The 23369-nt window shown below is 38.7% G+C and overlaps 1 protein-coding gene across 3 annotated transcripts in view; it reads right to left on the reverse strand.

Moving 5' to 3' along the window:
- Positions 1 to 1366: 1366 nt before the first annotated feature.
- FAM120A (family with sequence similarity 120A) overlaps positions 1367 to 23369 on the reverse strand; it is a 49595-nt gene continuing 27592 nt past the window's right edge. For 2 of the 3 annotated variants that reach the window (XM_026857774.1, XM_026857773.1), the window contains exons 10-17: positions 20405 to 20654; positions 18977 to 19091; positions 14928 to 15137; positions 12579 to 12762; positions 11513 to 11650; positions 9893 to 10034; positions 6006 to 6102; positions 1367 to 3266 (exon numbers count right to left, since the gene is read on the reverse strand). In XM_026857774.1, coding sequence (XP_026713575.1) covers positions 2955 to 3266; positions 6006 to 6102; positions 9893 to 10034; positions 11513 to 11650; positions 12579 to 12762; positions 14928 to 15137; positions 18977 to 19091; positions 20405 to 20654 — 1448 coding nt within the window. In that variant the 3' untranslated portion in view covers positions 1367 to 2954. The remainder of the gene's footprint in view (positions 3267 to 6005; positions 6103 to 9892; positions 10035 to 11512; positions 11651 to 12578; positions 12763 to 14927; positions 15138 to 18976; positions 19092 to 20404; positions 20655 to 23369) is intronic. The other variant, XM_026857775.1, reaches the window with a different exon arrangement.

The following is a 23369-nucleotide window of genomic DNA, read 5'->3' on the forward strand; positions in this document are numbered from 1 at the left end:
TGAGCTGTCCGCACCACTACTACCACAAGCAGCTGGAAGCTCCTCCTCCTCCCACCCTGGTGTAGTTCCTGACTAAGGAGTTGGGTTTCATCCTCTCTGGGGCAGTGGCAGGGCGTTAAATGGGCCACAAAGAAAATATGTGCTCCAGGTCAAGTACACGTCATGCAAGCCACTTTTTCACCGTAATTTCTGGAAAAGTAAATGCAGCACCTTACATTTGTGCCAATGACCTAGTTAACTTCTTGTACTTTCACATCCTAATTTTAGTCACACTTGTGTGGATACCTTGTCACACTTTGGCTGCCCATGAAAAAATTTTGCCAGCACTTACACTGAGGACAGGAGTGAAGTCGTTACACTCACAGTACACGGCACATTGGTGAAATCTCCCATGCATGTTTATTTTTGTTGATACTGTTTATTCCATGCCCATAACCAGATTATGCTAGAAAAGTGAAACTACTGGGAAAGAGGACAATTAGTGCCTCAAATCTTCACCAGAACAGGTACTACTTCCAGACTACACAAGCTCCAACAGGGAGCGAACACCACTGCATCAGTGCAGGGTAGGAAGGGACACAAATCCCTCCAGAATCTGACAGTGGGATCCCCTGGAGAGCTGCCACGACAGCAGCACAACTACTCTTCTCCAGCTTGTGTGGAGAAGGAAGGAGAGAGGACTCACTGCCATCATTCACACAAAACAGCTGCGCTGCTATAAACTGCCTCTACACCCAGAGCATGGAGCTGTTAACACCACTCATGTAGACGCAACACCAGAACAGAAACGCTCGGGGCGAGCCTGTGCTTAACACTGTGTGTCATGCACCAGAGTAAACAGATGAACATTCAGATAACGACAGCAGACAATACAGGCATGCCCAGACAAAAAAGCTGTTCTGATATCAACTAAGGTATAAATTTCCAACTCCTCATGTTACGTCAGTATAATCCATGATCTAGAGAAAGCTCCCGGATAACGGAGTGATTTATTCTCAGCTACAAAGAGCTGAGACACAGGCACTGTTGATCATCTGATACTTCAAACCCCCTGAGCACCTGGCATTGGTCTTTTTCTTCTTTAAACAACTGCCTGTTATTTCTGTCTTATTTGCATCTTATTAACCGTCTTACATTTAAACATGGACATCTGAAGTAGCTGCACAGGATAAAAAGGACAAAGCATCACCCTGACCAAGGGCAGCATTCCCCAACAGCGGCAGTGGGCAAGGGTTGTGTTTTCTTTCTCCACCTTTTGCGAGGACAGGATGTAGTCTGCTAACTCAATCACTTTATTCGGGCATAGGAAAACTTTTATTTACAACATGTTAATTAAAAAAATATTTGACAAAAAAGGCATACAGTATTTTATACTAAAAGAATAAAGATTTTTATTAAGCACTGTAAGTTGCATTCAATAGCCTTCAAATACACCACACCACAATCCATCTACAACCAATCAAACCCAACAGTAGTTCATTCTTGCACAATCCATGAGTTGGGGCAGAACTCCCTTCAACTTACATTAAGATACCTACTTAGCTCTTGCGGGCAGGGAATGGGGAATTACACCTCATTTCTGATCACTAATGTGTGATGAAGAGCATCAGGAGAATTATATGAAAACGAATATAAAGAAATGATTCTGATTTTGAAGTACATTAAGTTTGGAAACACTAACAAAAACATCAAAATGATACAGGTATATTTGCTTATACTAAATTCTTGATGGGAAAGTTCTCAAGAACAAGCCATTTGTTTCCTGCTACAGAAGGGGGGTACTTTTTTTTTTTTTGAAGATCAAAGCTTTTTTTTTTTGTTTTTCACAGAATTTCATATTTGCTAATATGAAGGCATAAAACAGCAACAGAGAACAATAATGCATACAGCAATGAGTACACCAGGGTAACGTTGATATTCAAAACGGCTAGATAATTTTTTTTTTTTTAAGTTTTAGAATAAATGCAACAGAGGTCAATAATCACAAAATTTTAAGGTTAGAGCAAGATCAGTCAATGACTAAACATAGTTAACATCTTTTATAGGACTATTACTGATTATTAGCTTTTTGTTTTGCAAATGGGCACAGTACTTGTAAGAATGGAAGAAAGAGGACAATAACATGCATAATATTAACTACACACTTTAAAAATTATGAACCATGCAGAAGTTTAGCTCAAATAGTAGTACTAATGGTCTACGTCTGATTCAAAACCACATAGTTCATTGATCACGGATGCATGGTATTAGTCACAAAAAGTTTCAGAACACATTGTGTTTATTTTGAAAGGTCATTTGCATCTTCTATGATTTCAAGTTTATCTCCATTTAACTTGCTTGTAAAGTATGTATGATGTATATTTAAAATCAGCAGAACTGCAATATTACTCTATAATTTTTAGTTTCGATAGTTTGCACATTTTAACACAAAAGAACCACATCAACGGTGATGAAATTTAAGAAAAAAAACTGTGGTTGTGCCTTTTTCCCCCCATAATCATGAAATCAAAGCCTTAAAGAAAGCTTTATTGTGACACAGTAATGCAAAATCAAATATAATGGCATACATATGGTGCCAAGTACTAAAAATTATATTTTAAGCTATATATACTTAAAGACTGCCAAAATTTGTCTTCTTTATATTTCAAAAAACAAAACTACAAGCTTTTGTCATAACCAGTTTAAACTTTATGTATACTTCATTTTAAGTGCGGGAGTCAAATGCTCTTCATTTTCTTTCTTTTTTGTTTTATTGTAGCATTTTGACTACAACTGGTTAAAACTAAAAATGTGTTGTTTAAATCTCTGACATCAAAGAGGGATCCGAATTTCCAAAGTCCTCATTTTTCTCTTACGGAAAGGAAAAAATGTACGTAACTGTAGGCTCTCTTTCTTTCCAGATATTCCTAATCCTGACCCTTCCCAACATCCTTCACCCTCTATAAAAAATAAGTTTACTCTTCTTTTTTTAAGACAGTGGCCTCAAGAGTATCATCTTTATGGCAAACACTGTCTGCATTTAGTGCATTTAAGTGAGGATTTGTATTGCACATTTTAGAGTCATTACTCAAGGCACTTTCAGACTGATTGGAAGCCCTGATGTCTCCTGTATTCCCATTCATCTGGGAAGCTGGTTTTTCCTCATTCACAACTCCATTTTCAGCCAGGGATCCATCTGAAGACACAATTGAGGATTTAGATTCCTCTGATTTTGACTTAAGTTCTTTGGCTACTTCTTCTGCTGAAGCAGCATAAGGAGGTTTGCCCTATTTTTTAAAAAACAGAAGAAAATTACTGAAGAACCACTGCTATATATTTACAATCTGTTACAATGACACTATTAATAGGCAAACGTATGACGTGCAGAAGTATCACAAGCGAATACTGAGTATTACGTACTGCTGAAATAAGAAGTGGCATACAAAATAAACAGCACAGCACAGATGAGAGAGAATTTTCAGTATCTGAGTGCCTTCTAGCCATGCCTCCTGATGCTTCTGTGGCAAAATGTCCTTTCTAACTTTGATGCTTCAATTATTTCACTATGTAAGAGCTACATAAATGTCTGGAAACACCAAAACTGAAAATCAATATACAGCTTAACTCTGCTTCTTGGTTCATATACTTTATAATTTAATGATATGATTACATGTTATTCAAATACAAACCAAAACTTTTTTCAGACAATTTTTAAAGTTCAAAAGTACCATGCAACATTATCTATACTAGCCTATATGCTTCTGAGATTAGGAGAGTGACTTCATACAAAAAGCATATAGTAGAATCTTACAAGACTGTGTATAGCAATAAAAAACAGATTTATGCAGCATTAAAATGTATATTTAGTTTTTTAAGTATCTGCAACAATGAACCTTAGTCTTCCAGAAACATAATAGGCTTTAAATAACAAAACAAAATAAGTAGGTTGGGTTGCTAAGAAGCAATGTACTGATCTGTCACACTGTTAACAGAGTCAAGTACGAAGAAATGACTTAAGAGACAGATACCTCATACACCTCAAACAACAGCCAACAATTTCAGAGTGTTTTAATTTAAATTTTCACATAGTAAAAACAGCGTGGTTAGTACTTTTCTGAATTGATGAAAGATTTTGCAGGTGAGTAACAACTGCTGCTCTCTAGCATCAGGATCACAAACCTCATTATCCAAAAAAATCACAAAAAATTCTTCAGTAACGTTGCATAGGTACATGACTGGCATATGAGGACAATGAACATTTATCACATGTGTAAATGTGCTTCTTTACAGACTTTACTAAGTTTTAGATTAAATACATGCTTTTGTTTCTTTCCAGATCAAGAGTGAAAGGTCTCATCTTGTGAGAAAATAGGCATGTCATGTTTGATAAATACAAATTGCTTATTTCAATCAGATTCTTCAATCTTTCTTCATATTGCCTCATAATGAGCATCAATTAAGCCACTGTGGGGATGATCTTACTTGGTGTAAATGCCCATGTCTCAGTCTGGCCCTGCATAGTCACTCTTTCCTTAACTGCCCAGATTGGTAAGACAGGGAAGTACACTGTTGCCAGTTAGTCTTAGCTGGGTATCAAAATCTATTTGTTATGCATTAAGTTTGCCAAGTCCTTCCTGCCACGTGCATTTTAATTTACCTTTTTTCTTTTCCTGTAAAAGGAATATATACTAGAACAACTAATGACTGTAAAATCCAGTGAGCTCAGGAACAGTCAAAAACGAATGCCATTTATCTTTCTTCTCCCTATCACAGGCACAATTTTAGACCCAGATCCTTGTGATCACAAGTATTTACCATTCAAACTACGTATCATTAATAAAAATGTGAATACCCAAACTTGCTGACCGTCAGGACTATCTACCATCCACCTACAGGTACTAGTTGAACTACACTTACATATGTAAAACCATAGTAAGGAGGGAATATTTGGAAACTCTTTCTCAGGGCTTCCTTTATTTCACAGGTTAAGGTACTTGGAAAATTAGATACTACATCATTAACATGGTGGTTTCTCTTGTATTTAAAGTAAAATATGTAAAGCTTCAAATACACAGGTACATTTGTAGACCTACGTAATCTGGGCACACAGAAATTGAACATGGAAGAGAAGTATTTGATTTTTTACACCTAGAACACAGCAAGTTATACTTGAAGTTAATAGGTGCTTCATTATCCACTGGAGAACATTCCTCCTCCTACTGATTCCTGCAAACATCCCCCTACTCTTACATACTAATGTCTCCATGACAAATTGCATATCCATGACACATTTATGGTGAAATTTTTCCACCTATTTACTACCCACTCATCCATTACCAGTGGGAATTGCATCAACATTCAAAACTGCATAGCCACAATAACAATGGAAAAGGGAGGAAAACATAACTCTGAAGCAATTGGCATTTAATACAAAACAGCAGTTTGCTTCAGCTACATTTAAAGGACCCATGGAAAAGACAAAAACCATGATCCGCAGATGCTTCGTACATTGTCACTGAAAATGAAACTGTGCTCATGGGGGCAAAGAGTGGTCTGTTATTACCTAGGAGTTTCTTAGATTTGGAGCCATGCAGCAGCAAAGATCCTTCTACTGTCACTAATTTCTCTTCATGAGCTTGTACTGTGGTCCCAGAAAAGAAACTGGGAAAGAGTGGGGGCAGGAACAGAGATGGCTAATTTGTTTCAGTTTTATATTTCTCCCATTTTCCTAAATTTTCTTCTACTCCCACGGCTGGTTAGAGCTGTGTAGGCACAGCCTTCATATCAAAATGCATTTTTCCACGTCTGTCTTTATAACCAAAGTTTGCTTATAATTGAGATGCAATGCTTGCCTGTCATCCATGACTGGTTGTGCAGCTTACAGCTTCAACACGTAGGCAAGATCATTGTAAGAAACACTTTTATCTTTTTAAAGTTGTGCTTGTCAATATTAGCTGGTCTGGAAGTCCATACCATACTAGCCTGTAAACTAGAGTGTTTTGAAGTCAGGCACATGGCTTTATTACCTGAATTGCTCCCTGGCTTTTATAACCTCTCCCATAGTACCTTCCGCCTCTTCCAAAAGTTCTTATCACTGGAGTGGAAATAACTCCTCTAGGACGCCTGGAAGTTTTGAGGAATAGGAAGAAAGAAAAATACACATCAGCTTCGTTTAAAACAGCTTTAAATTTTATTTTACTGCAAGATTTTTTCTTCTAGCTTTATTGTCTGCTGACTAACATTTATATTTCTTTAAAGAAGCAACATGACTAATTCAGAATTACAGGGTTCTACTGCTTTCAAGTGTATGAAACCTAATAAACCTTTTGTTTTCATAGAAATAAAATTACTATTTCTATACTTCTAGAGAAACAATAAACAAGTACTTTCAAGTTTTGCAGAAATATTTTCAAAGTGTCAAACTACCCTTACAGTGCTTGAAAAACAGAGCTCAGAATACTTTCACCTTAAAAAATACACAAGCAATCTGAACCATTTATAAGGTCATTTCTCCCATTTAATAACACTTCCCATGTATAAACATGCTAGACAGACAAAATCAGATAAAAGAAAGGAAGGCAAAATACAGAATTGCTTCAGTTCTGATGGGAGAACACAAAATTATCAAAGAACCTGTGGGGAAAAAATGAGGCTTCAGCCTTCTCGGACATGTAGGAATTTATCAAGTTCAGATGCTTTCAAATGGAGGCTTCCAACCAGGACACATCAGGTGGTGACTTTTTGATTTGATTCAATAAAGATTAGATCAGATCAAAACAAACTCTCACTCAGCTAAAACTATTTTTATGCCATCAATTGCAAAAACTCAACTTCCTTGTTATGTCAAGGACTACTGCTCACCTAAAAAACCTTTTTTTTCCTCCACTAGAAATATGTGATTGCTCTACTTTTCCTCCAAATCCACTGCCCAATACCAGGAGGTCCCAGCATGAAGACTGACCCCTCTAATGCTGGCAGAGAGCAGTCAGGTGCTGCTCAGGTCCAGGCCTGCCTGCAGCTCAGTTTCTAAGATGCATGGGCTGCAATTGCCCAGTTTGCCATTCTGGCAACAAATGACAGCTGCAATTCAACTGTATCCCATTTTCCATATACCTGACAATACCCATATGGCAGCAAAGTCTCTAGAAGCTGTACAAAAAAAACGCCTGAAGAGGAGGTAAGCTTTTCTGTGGTGCACCAACTTCCTCTGCTACTTTGCTGCAAAAACTAAGTTACTCTGAACTGACTTAGTGGAGAAACACTGATATGTGACATGCAAGTCTTTTCACACACATGCGTATTCCCACACTGAACAATAAGAATAAGAATACTGGGATTTAAAGCAACAGCAAAGAACAGAGGAAAGAGCTGTGTGTTATATTTGAATAATTCTCACTGCATTCTTTCCAAAGATTTTAACAGGGCTTACCTATGCCATTTGCTTTTTTTTACGAGGTGAAAGCGCACCCTTCAAGGAGCTAAGATTTTTCCTGATCACAAAAGCACACTAAATACATTGATGGATGGAAGCCAATAAAAATGCAGCTGGTATAATTTTATACAGTAAGAACAACATCCAAATTCGTTGCACAGACATGAGATAATGGTGTAAACAAGCCTGACATGATTCCCTCTGCTGAAACAGATACAAAATGAAGTAGAAGTGTGCAGGACTAGGTGATAAATTGGAAACAACGTACTGTGCAGTTTCCTAGTGGTGTTCCTTAGTAGGAAATAACATCTTCCAATAAGGACCCCAATCTTTAAAATGGCTGTCTTTAGACAGAACACTAGCATTAGTGTGTTTTCCTACTAGGTTTTATTTTTAGTATCAACTGACACAACAAATAAGCTGCCTACAGTAGTTTTTCCCTCTTTGACTAATTTTAGTAACTCTACATGTAAAGAATTTAACATCAGTTATGATTTGATGGGGGCAGGAAGATCTGGCATCTTCCCGTCTTTCTGAGGTGACAACTTGCACTCAAAGCTAACTGCCCAAAGATAGTACCTCTGACAGAAAGAAAGTGTCAGAAATTTCGTCTCCTAACTCGAAAGTTACTATTGGAGAGTAGTATATCTCTGCCATAAAGGTACTTGAAGGGGCAGTAACACCCCTTTGGTGATTTGACTGCTTCCCAGATAAGGAAGGTTCTCAGTTTAGGACTTGCCAGTGTTAGTTCTTGGCTACTGATGTTTTGCATAAATTCATGTATTTGCTTCTTCAGCAAATGGAGGAACTGCTATTCTGTGAAGGAAGCCAATGCATGTATAAATAAATGTAAGCCAGATCGGAGCCTGAAGGTGTCTCCAGATCATTGCTCAGGGTGCCTCAGTCAGACAGCAGTCTCTGAGTGTGACGCTGTAAAACACCTGGACGTTTTCCACAAACAGTACTGCAGTCAGTGTGCTTAACTGAAGAAAAGGAACAAGCTCTGTAGCAAGCCAGAGTCTTCTGTTTGTGGATCCTCAAAAAAACCAGAACTTATGACCACACGCTAACCTCATCTGAATGGTGAAAAAAAACGTTACTTCCTCCACTGAAACTGAGGAGTAAGTTTAAAACACCCAAAGGAGCCTAGTGCCTCATCACACACCTTTGTTTATTCCCCAGCTCTCCAGCTGCGACTCTGGAAGAGCACAAGTGTACCACAGACCCCACTAGCCTGCACAGTTATCTGACAGCTGTCTGAAGCATCTAAACCACTAGATGGTCATGTTTTGGCAATGGAAGCTCATTCTAGAGAATAAAATGTTCCTACCTAAATTTGCTCCCCTCAAAGTGTCAGCTTTGCTCTTACACCAATGCTGTTTTCTGCCGCTCAACTTTTAAATATTTGTTTCTGCTGTTCTCACCCCTCCCTGGTCCCATACCAGCAGCTCTTGCTTCTCCCCCTGCTCCCATTCTCCCAGGGTTTTAGATCCAACCATTTCCTCACTCAGTCCAACAAGATAGTCATTCCAACAGCTCTTGCTGACTTTAGCACTATATAGTGCACATTCGATTAAACTAATGCATAGAGAAGAATTAATGCAGTTCAGACTTATTCTTTCAGATTGCTGCTTCCTAGATCAAGATGGCATAAATACACCTACTTTACTCCATTTCTTTAATATAGTTAGACAGTCATAATATATAAATCACATTACTTTGGGATTGTCTCCTGCAATAGATACAATCTTAAAGATGATAGTCCTGTAAGGCACAGAACAATTAAGCCTATGGAAAAAAAACAGTCTTAAAAGTAAAGGACTATATTTTTTCTAACAAAGTGTTTCTTTTTCAGAAATGTTCTGCACCTGTAATTTCAGCTGTAGTGAAATGAAGTGGAAGAGCTAAAAAAGTTAACATTCTTTTAAGCACATCTCCCATCATGACTGTAGCAGATAACTATTAAACCTAGAAATGTCCTTCAGGTGTTTTACTGCTTCACAGAAGTAGTACATAATGAAGTTATTAAAATTTTTATCATACTTCTTAATAAATGTTCTACCATGAGAAAGAAAGGAATTGAGTGCTGTGATAGTTTTGATCAGGTATAATGTATTTATTGATTCCAGGTAATAGAAAGCCCCCGAGTAATTTCCTCATGCAAAACAATCCAGAGTGTGTGTGTGTGTGTGTGTGTGTGTGTGTGTGTGTGTGTATATACACACACACATACATATATATGATACAGAATATGATTTTTATTTGCACATAAAAATGTTTATACTCATCTGAGTAACTGATTAAAAGCATCTTAAAATGAATGCAAATACTTCTCTTGAATACTCAGTGGGCATAATTTATCTAATGTGTCCTAAATTGTGTTGTATGCAATTTCTAATGCCTCCAACTTCTCTCTGTTTTACTTTTTCCCCCAATCATTAAATTACCTACGAAAAGTATGTTCCATAAGGCTGCACTTACCCTCTCGCTGGTCCTCCCACAGAAACGACCTGCAGAGGAAATGGCCCTCTACCCCCTCGTCCACGTCTGCTTCCAGCCCAATGGCCGACTACAGTGCCGGCAATTTCAAGTTTCCCTCCCTGAGAAGGAATAGGTTGGACTCCTGCACATAAAAAGCAAAACCAAACCTTGATCTTCACAATCATAACATTAAAGTTACAAATGAATGTAAAACTAGTTTGCCAAGATTTTATTACATGTACAGTTTTCTCTTTTGATACTAGGACATTATTTCTCATTTTGAAGTCTTTCAGAAGTATTGTACTTCCAAGAGTCTTTCCTTCCCCCCTTTTTGAAAAACAGATACTAAATTCTGAAAAGAAAAATGATCTTATATGAGTACTTCAGTTTCAGTAATTAAAAATGTTTTAGATAAGCATTAAGAAACTGATGTGAAATTTTACAAGCTATCTGAAGATTTTTTTTCCGCATTCTTAATGAAGAAGTAAATTTCACAGGTTTAAAGGCACCACATACCAGCCTAAAACACTAAGACTATAACTGCTTTAAACAACTTACTAGGCAGAATTACCTGTACTAAGATGTTATAAAAATATAGCATTTAAATTGATCTGAGCATAAAAAGTCGGTTTACCCTTCCCCTACCAAGAAAGCAGCTAAAACTGAAATTGTCTAAAATACGAATGTATCTTCTATTCAAGTTGTTCATATCATTATACCTCCATTTTGCCCTTAAAAATCAACTGTGGCATAAAACTTATTTCAGGAAATCTAGGTTAAGTGCAACTGAGCCAGATGTTACTAGTAAGACCATCAGTACTGAAAGGGTTACAAAACACAGCCTTTATGCAGCCACAATTAGTCTTTCAACATTAATATGCTAGGAACTAAACCACTGATTAAGTTCAGAAAGGGTCACACTTCCCTTACAAGTCTTTCAGCTTCAGATGTACATTGTTTACAGGGGCAAAGTCATTCACACAATGAAGCATTAGAGATATGTTCACTCTTAGGATAAAAGCTCAGAGGCCAGAAAGAATAGCTAAATATATAGAAAAAATTTACCCTAAATGGGGGATTGGAATGAACAGGTTTCTACTACCCCACCTCATACAGGAGACAAGCAATAGGCACACAGGTAGGTAAGTAAATCTCACACCTGTGTCCATGCTGACAGTGATGACAGCAAAGGATGGGTTAGCAGCAACACCAAAGTCAGCCATTGCTACATTAGGTTGTTTTTGCAAAAGCTTGACTACCCCATAATTTGAGAAAATAACTGTTAATATAGTCAAGCAAAGTTCAGCTGATTACAGATTCCACCCTCACATTTTGAGTGCAGGAGACAGACCGTCTCGTTAGGGTTTATGGCTATCCTGTGTTTGGAAGAGGATTTCTAGGCATGAGAGAGGATGGCGCCGAGGGGGCTTGCGGCAGGGACCTGGGGAGAGTGCTTGGGAGAGCAGAGCAGACAGCAGCCTGGGCAGGCTCTACAGAGGGAGAGCTGAGACAGTTAGGGAGAAAGGGAGATCGGCAGTCAGTAGGAAAGCCTCAGACCAAACCATAAGTGAAGGAAGCCGTTGCCAGAAGCTCTAAGAAAAGGATTTTGGGTATAATTACCGCCCTGAAACTTGCTAGTCCTGTTGCTGTCATTGCCAGAGAAGGCTCCGGAGTGTCCTGCCGCTGCCGCCACCCGGAAGGCCCGGTAAGCGCCTGTGGCTACTGTTTCCCCATAAGGGCCTCCGAAGCCATAGACTCCTGTTAGACCCAGGGTAAAGAAAGACAGGGGAAAAGCTGTGAGGGGGGCAGGCATCTGGGAAGGCCCCTAGCAGAGACGCTGCTGCCTCCTTCCACCCTTCTGGAGTCAGCAGGGAGGGCTGTGCTCCTGCAGGTAATGCTGCGTGGGAGCAAGCCACCACCACCGAAGAAGCCTGGCCAAAGATGTCCTGCTGCCTTAGCGAGCATGGGGTCTCTTATCCAAATAGCAGGCCTTTAACCTGGGTTTGCAACGGGCATCCCGACTTCTACAGCATAACAAGCGTCATAAAGGCTTGCAACAATTTTTTGGCAGTGAGCTCCGATGGCTACAGTTGTGGCACCCCAAGAACATCTTACTCCCAACGTCCATAATCAATACACCTGTAGGGCTTGGTACCAGAGAGATTCTGAGAAAGGGAATAATTCTAGAAACAGACTGGAATGGTTGAATCAGTATTTACATTCAAGGGTGCCAATGGTTAAAAGACTGTAGCAAAATACAAAGGGGTGGGGAGGATGAAAGGTTGTCTTCAACCCTGCCAGTTAAACTGTGTCCATTAATTTAGGCATTCTCAATATTTATAAATAGAAATGTTTTGAAACAACGTACAGCACATATAAGAGTTTTTTCATATCATCCAGTGTTGATTCATTCCTCTTTCTATTTTGTATCATAGCAGTAAAAATATCTTGATCTGGCACAGTTATTAAAAATCCTGATTGAAATACACAGCAATACAGTATGTTCCATATTGCTAAGTTATAGCTAATAAAAGTAACAACAAAATACAGCGATTGGCACATGACAACACATACCAAGCACTTGCTTTTATGTATTTTTCTGATTAAATTGAACAGGTAGATCAGTTTGTAGTTTTGGAAATGTGAAATACAAGGTAACGCTTCACACTGTTGTCCCACCACTTACCAGCAAAGCCTCTCCCCCTGCCCTGAGGTGGTGGGACTGGCCCAAAGTGTCGAGGATACATAGAAGCTGGATAGAAAGGCATGGCAGGTGGAGGTGGGAAAGGGAGAGGATGGTTCTGCCTGGAGAAATTTAATCCTTCTAGGATGCTCTGACGCATCTTTTCAACCTTGGCTGCCTGCTCAGCCTATGAATAAAAAGAAGATCACAAAGAGATGTTAAAATTTTGATTTCAGTTGTAGAAAGCTACATTTACAAAACAAATTCAGAGAAGAAAGCAAAATAATAGAAGAGTAGATAACTACTGCAAATAACTTCTATAAAGCTAGCTAGAAGATTACAATAATCTGTCTTGCATATCTATTAATAGTCCAATGATATTCAAATTGTTCATAAGAAAATCTTTACGTATTGGTAGAGAGATGGGAGTCTAAATATTGAGACAGTTTAGAAGCTGGTAACACAGAAATAGTTTACAAGTTAAAAAGGGTTTTCCAGAAAGGAACTGAGAAACTTCTGTCTATATAGTCTCTTGAACACTTAATGCAGCCCTTTATTTTAAACAGAACAATCGTCATAAACCTCGATTATAAAGCACAGTCTATGTAAGCAGGCTAAAGCATACCTGGAGACTAACAAGCCTGAGAGGTACCACAGCCATTGTCAATATTTAATCTATGACCAGTTTCCCTTGAGTCAGAAATAAGAAGAGGTAAGCTGTTTTGCTAAGATTTCGTACCTCCCAAAAAGTAGAAAAAATTTTGGTCATTCAGGAAACTTGATTTTTGTCATTTTCCTGTTTTCATAGTTGGATACAGCAAAAAATCTAATTTGTTTTTTTAAGATAGTTGTAAGAAATGTCAAAAGGTTTTTAGCCTAAGGATTATAAGAATGACTTCAAAGTCTGTAAATAAGTTAGAAATCACAAATTTTCTTTCACTGTAAAACCACTGCAGCATAGTCCTCTGCAACAGTCTTGCTAGCTTGACACAAAAAGAATACTTGAATAAATCAACAGAGATAGTTTTCAACTCAGTTGCTCATTACATCACAATTACATTCAGGTTTGTTTCCAGAGAGAAAAAAAAAAGAAATTAAAATTTATGCCAGTTTACTTTTCCCAAAGCTACCGAAATGACATCTCAAATCATCAATGAGTTAGAACAGTGAAAAGAGCTGAAAACCACTCATTAGCCATTCACTTCATATTTGTCTTTTAAAAGCAGAATCAGAGAATCATCTCAGTTGGAATCTTGTAGATCCTCCAGTCCAACCATGAACCTCACCCTGACTGTTCCCAACTCCACCAGATCCCTCAGCGCTGGCTCAGCCCGACTCTTCAACACCCCCAGGGATGGGGACTCCCCCCCTGCCCTGGGCAGCCCATTCCAATGCCCAACCGCCCCTTCTGCAAAGAAATCCTTCCTCAGAGCCAGCCTGACCCTGCCCTGGGCAGCTTGAGGCCATTCCCTCGGGGCCTGGCGCTGGCTCCTTGGCTCCAGAGACTCATCCCCCCTCTCTGCATCCTCCTGTCAGGGAGTTGCAGAAGGCCAGGAGGTCTCCCCTCAGCCTCCTCTTCTCCAGACTAAACCCCCCCAGTTCCCCCAGCCGCTCCCCAGCAGACCTGTGCTCCAGACCCTGCCCCAGCTCCGTTGCCCTTCTCTGGCCACGCTTGAGCCATTCAATGGCCTTTTTGGGGTGAGGGGCCCAAAACTGAACCCAGTCACCGAGGGGCGGCCTCCCCAGTGCCGAGCACAGGGCTCAGATCTCTTCTGTCCCTGCTGGCCACGCCAGTGCTGACACAAGCCAGGATGCCATCGGCCTCCTTGGCCCCCTGGGTACACTGCTGGCTCATTATCAACCCCCCCAGGTCCCTCTCTGACTGGCTGCTCTCCAGCCACTCCTCCCCAAGCCTGTAGCGCTGCTGGGGGTTGCTGTGGCCCAAGGGCAGCCTTATTGAAACTCCCCCAGTTGGGCTCAGCCCATGGCTCCAGCCTGTCCAGGTCTCTCTGCAGAGCCTCCCTACCCTCGAGCAGATCAACACTCCTGCCCAACTGGGTGTCATCTGCAAACTGACTGAGGGTGCACTCGATCCCCTCGTCTAGAGCATCAATAAAGATGTTAAACAGGAGTGGCCCCAACACCCAGCCCTGGGGACACCACTCGTGACCGGCTGTCAACTGGATTTAACTCTGTTCACCACAACTCTTTGGGCCTGGCCATCAGCCAGTTTTTGACCCAGCGAAGTGTAGAGATGATACATGAAGTAAATGACTGATAAACCAACCACATCTAACACTTCTGAAAGTCTGGCACACTTGATACTCTTGTCACACTTCTGAAACTACACACCTGACCATCACAGAGGTCAATGAGCGGAACTTTCTCCCGGCTTGCTTTGATGAGCTTGGTCTGGAATAATTTTCCATCAAAATACATCCATGGACAACAGTGCTCCCATGGAATTGGCTGTCCGCAAGCATCATTTGCAAAAAGTGCCATATCAACACCACTCATAAATAAAGCAGACAGCTGAATTCCTCGGGGATCGAGATTCTCAATCTGTTTAAAAAAAAAAAAAAAAAAAGGAAATTTAGTGAGGTAATAATGACACCTAAGTCAAAGTTATTCCAATAGTTACATTACTTTCAAAACTCTTGAAGAGAACAATTTTAAAAGGTTGTCCAGACTTCTCACATGTAATTGCCAATTTGACTAGAAGAATGCACCAGAATCTATCACCTGTATATGCAAAACTGCAATACTCAGGAAGGCTGCTGTCCCATCCATCCATCCATCCATCCACTTGAGAGGTGAGAAATAAAACAAAAACCCTCTTATTTTCTCAACAACAAAGCACAGGAAATTATTTCTAACATTTTAATGTTTTAACTCAATTCACATCAAGCAGTCAGTAAAAAGTTTTAAATAAAATACTCATCTTTAACTTGTAGCATGTGGTGTCTAGAATATGTACAACACATACTTCAGCTGCACTATGCAGTACAGACTTTTTCAAACAATGCTAAAGCATGTTATAGCAAGGAAAAGCTTTAAAGGCACTGATAGCAAATTAGCAGTAGAAAAATCTAAAAATTTATTTAAAGTAATCTTGTGCTTCTGAGATATTCTGTAGAAGGTTTCAGGAACAAGCCCCATCTTAAGCATTCAAATTTTCTTCCCATGTATCACATTTCCCTTCCAACTCCTTTATAACTGATTTTCTATCAGCTTGATTCAAGATTTTGCTGTTATGTCTCTTATTAATGAAGTAATGCTTATGCATAGAACAGCTTTATTTAGGTTGCAGGATATATACACAAAAGGTAGAACTAAATAATGAATAGTAGCTTGTGGTGGAAGCAAAAAGGATTTGCTTGCAGCAAATATATTTTTAGCTCTGGCATAAGAAAATATCACTACTAGTGTTCTCTAAAATACTTCTGAAAATATCAGCCCTTCCTTGGGAATATTTTCAAACCTTCGTATTCAATTTTAAAATTAAACTACATTACCTTCCTTATGCATAAGCAACCTTTACGATCCAAACCACTATCCAGAACATTCTGCAGATATGCAGCTGGGTTCAAACTCAGCTGCTCTTTCTGACTTCAACAAAAAGAGAAGTAGCTGTTTCATATGAAGACAGTAACTGCACGAAATATTGCATCTTTCAGTTAACCAACATATATTATGGAAATGATCCATATACTCTTCATGCACAATTTAAAAATACAAATCAGAGAACAATTTATATTAAACAAAATATTGTGCGTTGTTTATCACTTGCCTTGTCTCTGCCTTTCATTTTGTGTTGGAAAAGAAAAAAATATTTTCTCTGGTATTTGCTTTCTTAGACCTCCAAGGCCATCAATTTTCACCATGGGGTTTCTTCCTCTTTGCATCAAATCTTAAGACAGAAGCAAGACTTTGATAACTCTTACAGATACCTTTGCTAAAATCTCTGCCCCTAGATGTTATTTGTTTATTGTGCTGTATTTTGAAAATGGACATTGAAGACTTGAGTGGCTAATACACTGCTGTTCTTTGATGCATTAAGCTTTCCATGCAAAACTGTCATTTGAATCTCCACTGATACCTACAGGTACAATTACTCATCTTTAGGAGAGCTTGGGGTAGGTGTCTTGAACCATGCTCTCATAGTTCTCCTAAGACTTTAAAAGGCTCTCCACTATACTCTGCCAAGTCCTACGGATTTGTAACCTCAGATGAGCTACGTATATTCCTGCTGAACATACAGGATAACTCATTGCCAGGTCATTCCTTTGGCAGAAGTTGGTCACATGCTTCCCTGATGACAAGGTACTGGTTTACATACAATGCAGACAAGTGCCGTCTTCTTTGGACCAGAATCTCTGGGGTTCTGAAAGACCCAGTAAGCACACAGGGCTCCAGCATGAACATCTAGGAAACACCTTGAAAAGGGAGTTCCAGCAAACGCCTGAATAATTCTCTTGATGGACAGGATCTACATTCAGGTTGCTCTTAAGGAATTAGCCACAATGAGGAGTACTCAAAAACACTGTTGTCAGGAATCTAATACACTTATAATTCATGTCAGCAGCAATGCAGTTCTAAGTGTTGAATCAAACAAGCAGTCTTGCATGAACTCATCACGTGTTTATTATAGCTGTCTTCATCCTGTGTTTCTTCACATCTTTTCATCAATGAGAGAAAGGCCAAATAAATGTCTTTCTGTTGGATTTTACTTACATAATTATTTCTTATTTTTGCTGTTAGCATTCAGTCTTTGGTAAATGGGAAGAGGATTTTGTTTTTCTGTTAACTCTGACATTACAACTGGTAACATGTGAATTCTCTGCTTGCTGTGTGACAAGTTCAAATAGATTCTGAAGTGGATTCAGTTGTATTCTTCCCCTTAGTTGTACTTCTATGTATAAGTGCTGGGTTTCCATGAGCAGACTGATTTGGTTTATAGAGTGGGACTGAGAAGTCTTTGCCAGGGTCCTACATGGAAGAATGAAACCTAGATTCTGCACACCACAGAAGAGAAATAGTCACTTGCTAGCTTTGAGAATGCTCTTGGAGACTTGATATCAGTGGCAAAATATAGAAAAGCCTAATAGCTGAAGTCCGCGTGAGTTTAATTACTGTTTCTTCTGAGAAGCGTGGTGCTAGGATTGCTGCTTTTGTCTGTGTCCCTCTGCAGTGTGTACCTGTCAATGAAGAAAGTCTGGAAACAAGTACCACCTTCTCCTTGCTGACTGAACTAGGACAGCATGTATCCAGGCACAGACTGTCCTGACTGGAGCCCTACAGTACCTGAAAGACTGTCTGAAATTACTTCTTCAGCACAAGGTTGCATGAAGAGGCAGTCAGCATCTCATCTCTATGCTATGTCGACCATCAGTGCAGACAGGAGATAAGATGAATCACTTCCAGTTGTGCATTCCCTATATATTCTAATACCTCCCATAGCTTTCAGTTATCAAATACACTACTGGGCTTAAGATACATTATGAAGAAAGAAGCATCTGGAAGTATTTCCATTCAGAAAAATGTTTGCTTAAAAAAAAAAAAAAGGACAAAATTCTACCATTTTATTCAGATAACTTCATAGTAGGTTCTGAACAAACTCTGAAGAGCAAACAAGGTAAAAGCAAAACCAAATCTTGTATATTTTATCTCAAAGGCTAGAAGAGGAAATTTCACTGTAAGCATATTAAGGTTGAGTGGAGAAATCCCCCAGAGTAAGACAATGTTGCACAGATTGAATGGCATTTTGTGTTTACAATCAGGATACCACACAAAACAACTCTTACCACTAAGCTAGCAGTATTTACTTTGTATAATACTACTGTATTAGGAAAAAAATAGAAACACTGAGATCTTAACTTTTAAAATTCTCAAAATAATTATTTCTACAATTCTGTATTATTAACAAACTGCTTTCCCCTTTTTCCCTCCTGCATTTTTCCATTCAAGATTATGCAAGTCTCTCTCCATTTCTACACTTAGTTGCAAAAATCTTTTGAATGCTGAATCATGAAAAAATAACCAGCTTGGCATTTAAAAATAGCCATACAAGGAAGAAGTCTTTCTCTTTTTCTTTTTTTTTTTAAACTTTTCAATGGAAGCACATTTGTTTCAAAGTTTAGAGACAATTACTTAAGAAATTGTGAGAAAAGATTCTGCACAGATTATGTTTAAGATTTTTGTTGCATATCCAACCAGTAGAACAGAACTGATTATCAATTTTTGCAATACTTTAAAATATTAAGATTAGTATTTTTGAAAGTATAGGTAATTATACAAGGCTTTTAGAGAGACTGGCATGTACACATCAGTCACTACAGTTAACAATATGCATCAGCCGGGAATAAATCTCTTAAATTATGAAAGTTATAGTTAAGAATTACCTTGAGTTCCTGAAGCTGGTCAGGTTCATAGAGCTTTGGAGACAATGCTTGGGCAAGAAAAGCATCAAGTTCCTGGCGACGAAGTATACGAACCCCCGGCCACTGTACCATATACCTACGGAGAAAGCCCATAATTATTCAGAAGCTTCCTTTAATAGGTAAATCAAGTGGTATTTTATGTGATCAGAAGTCACAAGAAGGCAACAACAAAAAAATTTTTTGTTGTCTAGACTTGAATAGTTAAAAAGGCCAAAACACTAAATAGATTTGAAGCTTAAATTTGTTTAAATTCATATGGAAGAGCTACTGGCTGTGACTCAGTTGTGCAAACACTGCTTCAAGTGAAGAAGGGGAGGACAGGCTGCTGAAATAGAATTTAAAACATAAGTGGATTCTGATACATCTAAAAATAAAATAATATAAAGATCAATGGTCTTTGTACGAAAGACTCATGGTAAAAGGACTTTGTGAACATTTTTTCCAGTTAATACATTACTCAGAAATTATCTAGTTGGTGAGTTTTATTATCATGTCTTACTGAATAAAAATTTATATATGTCACATGTCACAGGAGAAACATGCTGTCTAAATGAAATGAGGAGCTCTGCTTTAAGATGACATTTGGACTATTTTTTTGTATACTTACTATTCTATAAAGAGAAAAAGAAATGGGCTTTAGTGCTTAAAAGATAAGACAAAGTTCAATATAACTGAAGACAAATTTATATGTATCACTTTCAGAAATGGCTTAAAATTTTTCAGGTGCAACATGCTAACCTTGGGTTATGTCAGATTTATAAACTAGTTGTATTGCAAAAAGGTAAGCATCTCTCAGTTCCTCAGTCAATTTTCAATCTGAAAATTAAACAGGTAAGTATTTTGAACCTTGTGACTTTCTCTTTGAAAAGCTGAAGTATAGAATTAATACTTCAACTGTTGGTTATCATCATTTCAACTAGATAAGCAATTCTAACACAGAGAATCTAACACATCATAGGCAGTTTCATTCACATCAACTTTGCATCCCGATAAGCTGCTATGCAGCCATTCTCTGAAGAACTCTTCCTTTTGCTTTACAACTTCACCAACATAGCCTCTCAGACCCCAAATGTTATTTTTTAGTAAGTTGAAGCCTAGCATATAATAAGGGTAAATTAATTCCAATGCTACAGTGGCCTGTCTGCAACAAAAGATTTTTTTTTCCCCTCCTTGTTTCAGTCTTCTAGAGACAGAAGAAACAAACACTGAATATACAGCATGCTTTTAAGACTCACTGCAACAATGTTCTAAAACCAAAACAACCCCCTTCTCCTAGTGATGCTGCAAATAGGAATTAACAGTTTCATGGTTTAATACAAAGTCAAACATGCCAGAGAGTTTACACAGTATAAAACCTTTCTTTCATTCTGTTTCACCTTAGGTACTGACCTTAATACACAACAGAGCACCATAAGATGAGTGGGCACATTAGTTGGATTGAGCATTGCTGGTGTATCTGATCGCATACAGGCCAAAAATGCCCTCATTCTTCGGTTCTTGTCTTCTACTGCTTTTCCCAGCCACAGCTTCTTGAGATTAGGACAGGTCCATTCCCTGAATGCAAGTGCTTCCACCAGCTCAGGGGTTTGAGGAGATTTTCCTTTGTAAGCAGCCCATTCTTTAATTATCACTGGTGAAACTACAAAATGGCAACAGTTCAAAGAAAACATTCTGAGTTAAAAAGCAGCATATATTTAAAACTTTGTATGCAAGAGATTTTGATCCAAAAAGCTTCACTTTGAGGCTTCAACAGATACCAATGTTCTGGATTACACTGCCAAATTGGTAATTCAAACTGTATGGACCATTTTTCAATTATGAGCACTTAATTTGTAAGTGCATGCAACCGAGCGTACACTAGGAATTTTACATTACTATTTTCAAATTAAAAGACAACATAAAGGAACTACATATATTTTTCTAAAACAAACAGCATAATTCGGAAATAAAAATAGTACATAAATACAAATATGTTCCATGTGTGGTCTTTTAAGGGCAATATGATCCTAGTGATTTTATTCAAATCAGACTTAAAACTTATGGTATACTTGCAATGGAATGAGATCTCAAATATGGGTGGGTTCGGTTGGAGGTTGTTTTGTCTAAAAAGTTTACAAAACATTACATAAGTCTTTAAATGTACTGCACTGCTTTCCATTAAGAAGTCAGTATTTTTATGTCTGCTAAGCTCCCTTTCATTCACATCAAAACAAAGACTGTCCAACTCTATATTGCTGATAAATCATCTCCCTTTATGTTTGAAGGCAACCAAAACAGAACACAAGTTTTAAAAAAAAAAAAGTCAAGACTGAGAAATCATACTTTTGGCCTTGGAATGACCCCAAGTTTGACACAGCTCAAAATGTTTGCACTCTTCTTAACTCAGAGCCCAGTTACGCAGTGTGGAAAGATTCAAGGAGCTTGTTAGTGAAGCTTCGGGTTACAGCCCAGAGAGATTCACGGCAAGAGCACAGACCTGCTCTTTCTGCTAGAAACCTTACTGTTACAGATAGAGAAGAGAGTACTGATTGTGCCAGGACAGCCCTTGCAACTACAGAGTCTTCTTCAGCAAACAGACATCAGCCTTACAAGTAATTTTACAGTTAGAGGTAGTCAAACCATATCAGAGGTGATGACTGGGACTAAAAAAACAGCCTCCAGAACATCCCAAGGCACTCTCACACTTTTCTGGAATAGAACTACTCTAATATTATATCTACATTTCATAGAGCTCAGGATAACAAAGATAACATGCAGCAATGAAAATAAATATTCCGATATATTTAGTTGGTAGCCTCACTACAATATCATGTTCTATTTTGGTTGCTACCAGCTTTCATATGCCACCAAGCTATAGAAGATGGGCTTTAAAAGCCAGCAGAACTACTCTGTTATTTGTGCATAGTTTATCACACCAGTTTCGACTTCTTATTTAGGCCTAGGACAGTAAACATGAACAAATAAAAGGATGTATTTTATGTAGGCTTTCAAATACTTGTTCAATTGCTTTAGGTCTCAGAAGCAAGAGATACTTCTGGACCAAAACTACTTAGCTCCTTCAGCAAACACAATGAGGCTACTACGCAGAACACTTCAATCTGTTAGCAGGAAAAAAAAAAGCGCCAAACTGTTCACAATTGACATAAAGTAGTTGTGTTTTGGAGGTTTTTTTCTTTCCTTCTATTTCAACACTGGAAACAATATTCCTAGCTGCACTCAAGTTTCTCAGTTTGTTTGCCTCCCTCCAGAGGCAAGCAGATGCAAACTATATGCACATGACATCTAAGCACCCTCAGATGACCACTTGCTCAGCTTCTGCAACTCCTGTAACAGCTGACAACAGCAAGGAAACAGCTCTACAGAACAAATGTTTCACTATTGTTTTGTTCACATATATTTCACACATAAATATCTCAAGTTTAGAAGAAGGGAGTATGTCTACATTTTCTATCCACAAACCTATGTTTCAAGATTCAAATTTGGTTCAAATCATTTAATCTGGGGATGACAACTTCTATGACCCTGAGATTAAGGCCACAGGAAGAATACCTCTGTTCTCAAAACACTGTCTTCAGAAACATACTACCTGTAGAGGTCACACTGGAAATCCACCCTGGCTTCAAAATTTTGTGAAGTTATTATTGGAAAGGTCACCATGATTCTTGCAGAACAGTTCAATATGAAGGTGCACTGGCAAACAGTATCCTCTCTGAATGATGGGGATGAGGAATTACAGCTGTATCAGTTGACAAGTAACTGTAGCACTGTTTACCCAAATTTAACATTTAAGGTAAGGGATGAATTGAGGACATGTCCATATCCACTTATTTCCCCAGGGCATTTCTTACACCTTTGACAACTCTGTACTGGGACTGCTGACAAAGCCAGTCTTCCTCAGCTGCTAAGGATCTCTTTCCTCAGAAGAATGTTTTGTGTTTTCCTCCCAGGCCTTCTACTTTGAGATAAGCCATGTCTACTCTACATTAGCTACAATAAACACTCAGGATCAGAGTGTGTTTCAACCACAACATCACAGTGCTAATTATGTTGGTTTTCATATTAAACTTCCTCCTGCTGCTGATCAGCAGTTCTGAATAGTCCAAGTAGCCTAAGCAACTGCAGAGTGTATTGACATCTGCTTTGAACATTACCCTCACAACACTTTAAGGTCAGTCCAAGTAAAAAGGGTCAGCATCAATCTGCATTATAGTAACCTGCCTGAGTGCTGTTACAGCCTCTGAAGTCATTAGCAACAGCATCCTGCATGCTCAAGCTGTCTGTTAGAGCCCTTGTTAGTAATTACAGCTCAGGTGGCTTTGGTATGCTCTTTGCATTTTTTTATTTCCCCCCCCCC

The sequence above is a fragment of the Athene cunicularia genome, assembly GCF_003259725.1.
Source record: "Athene cunicularia isolate RWA chromosome 12 unlocalized genomic scaffold, athCun1 chr12_part1, whole genome shotgun sequence".
Lineage (NCBI taxonomy): Eukaryota > Metazoa > Chordata > Aves > Strigiformes > Strigidae > Athene > Athene cunicularia.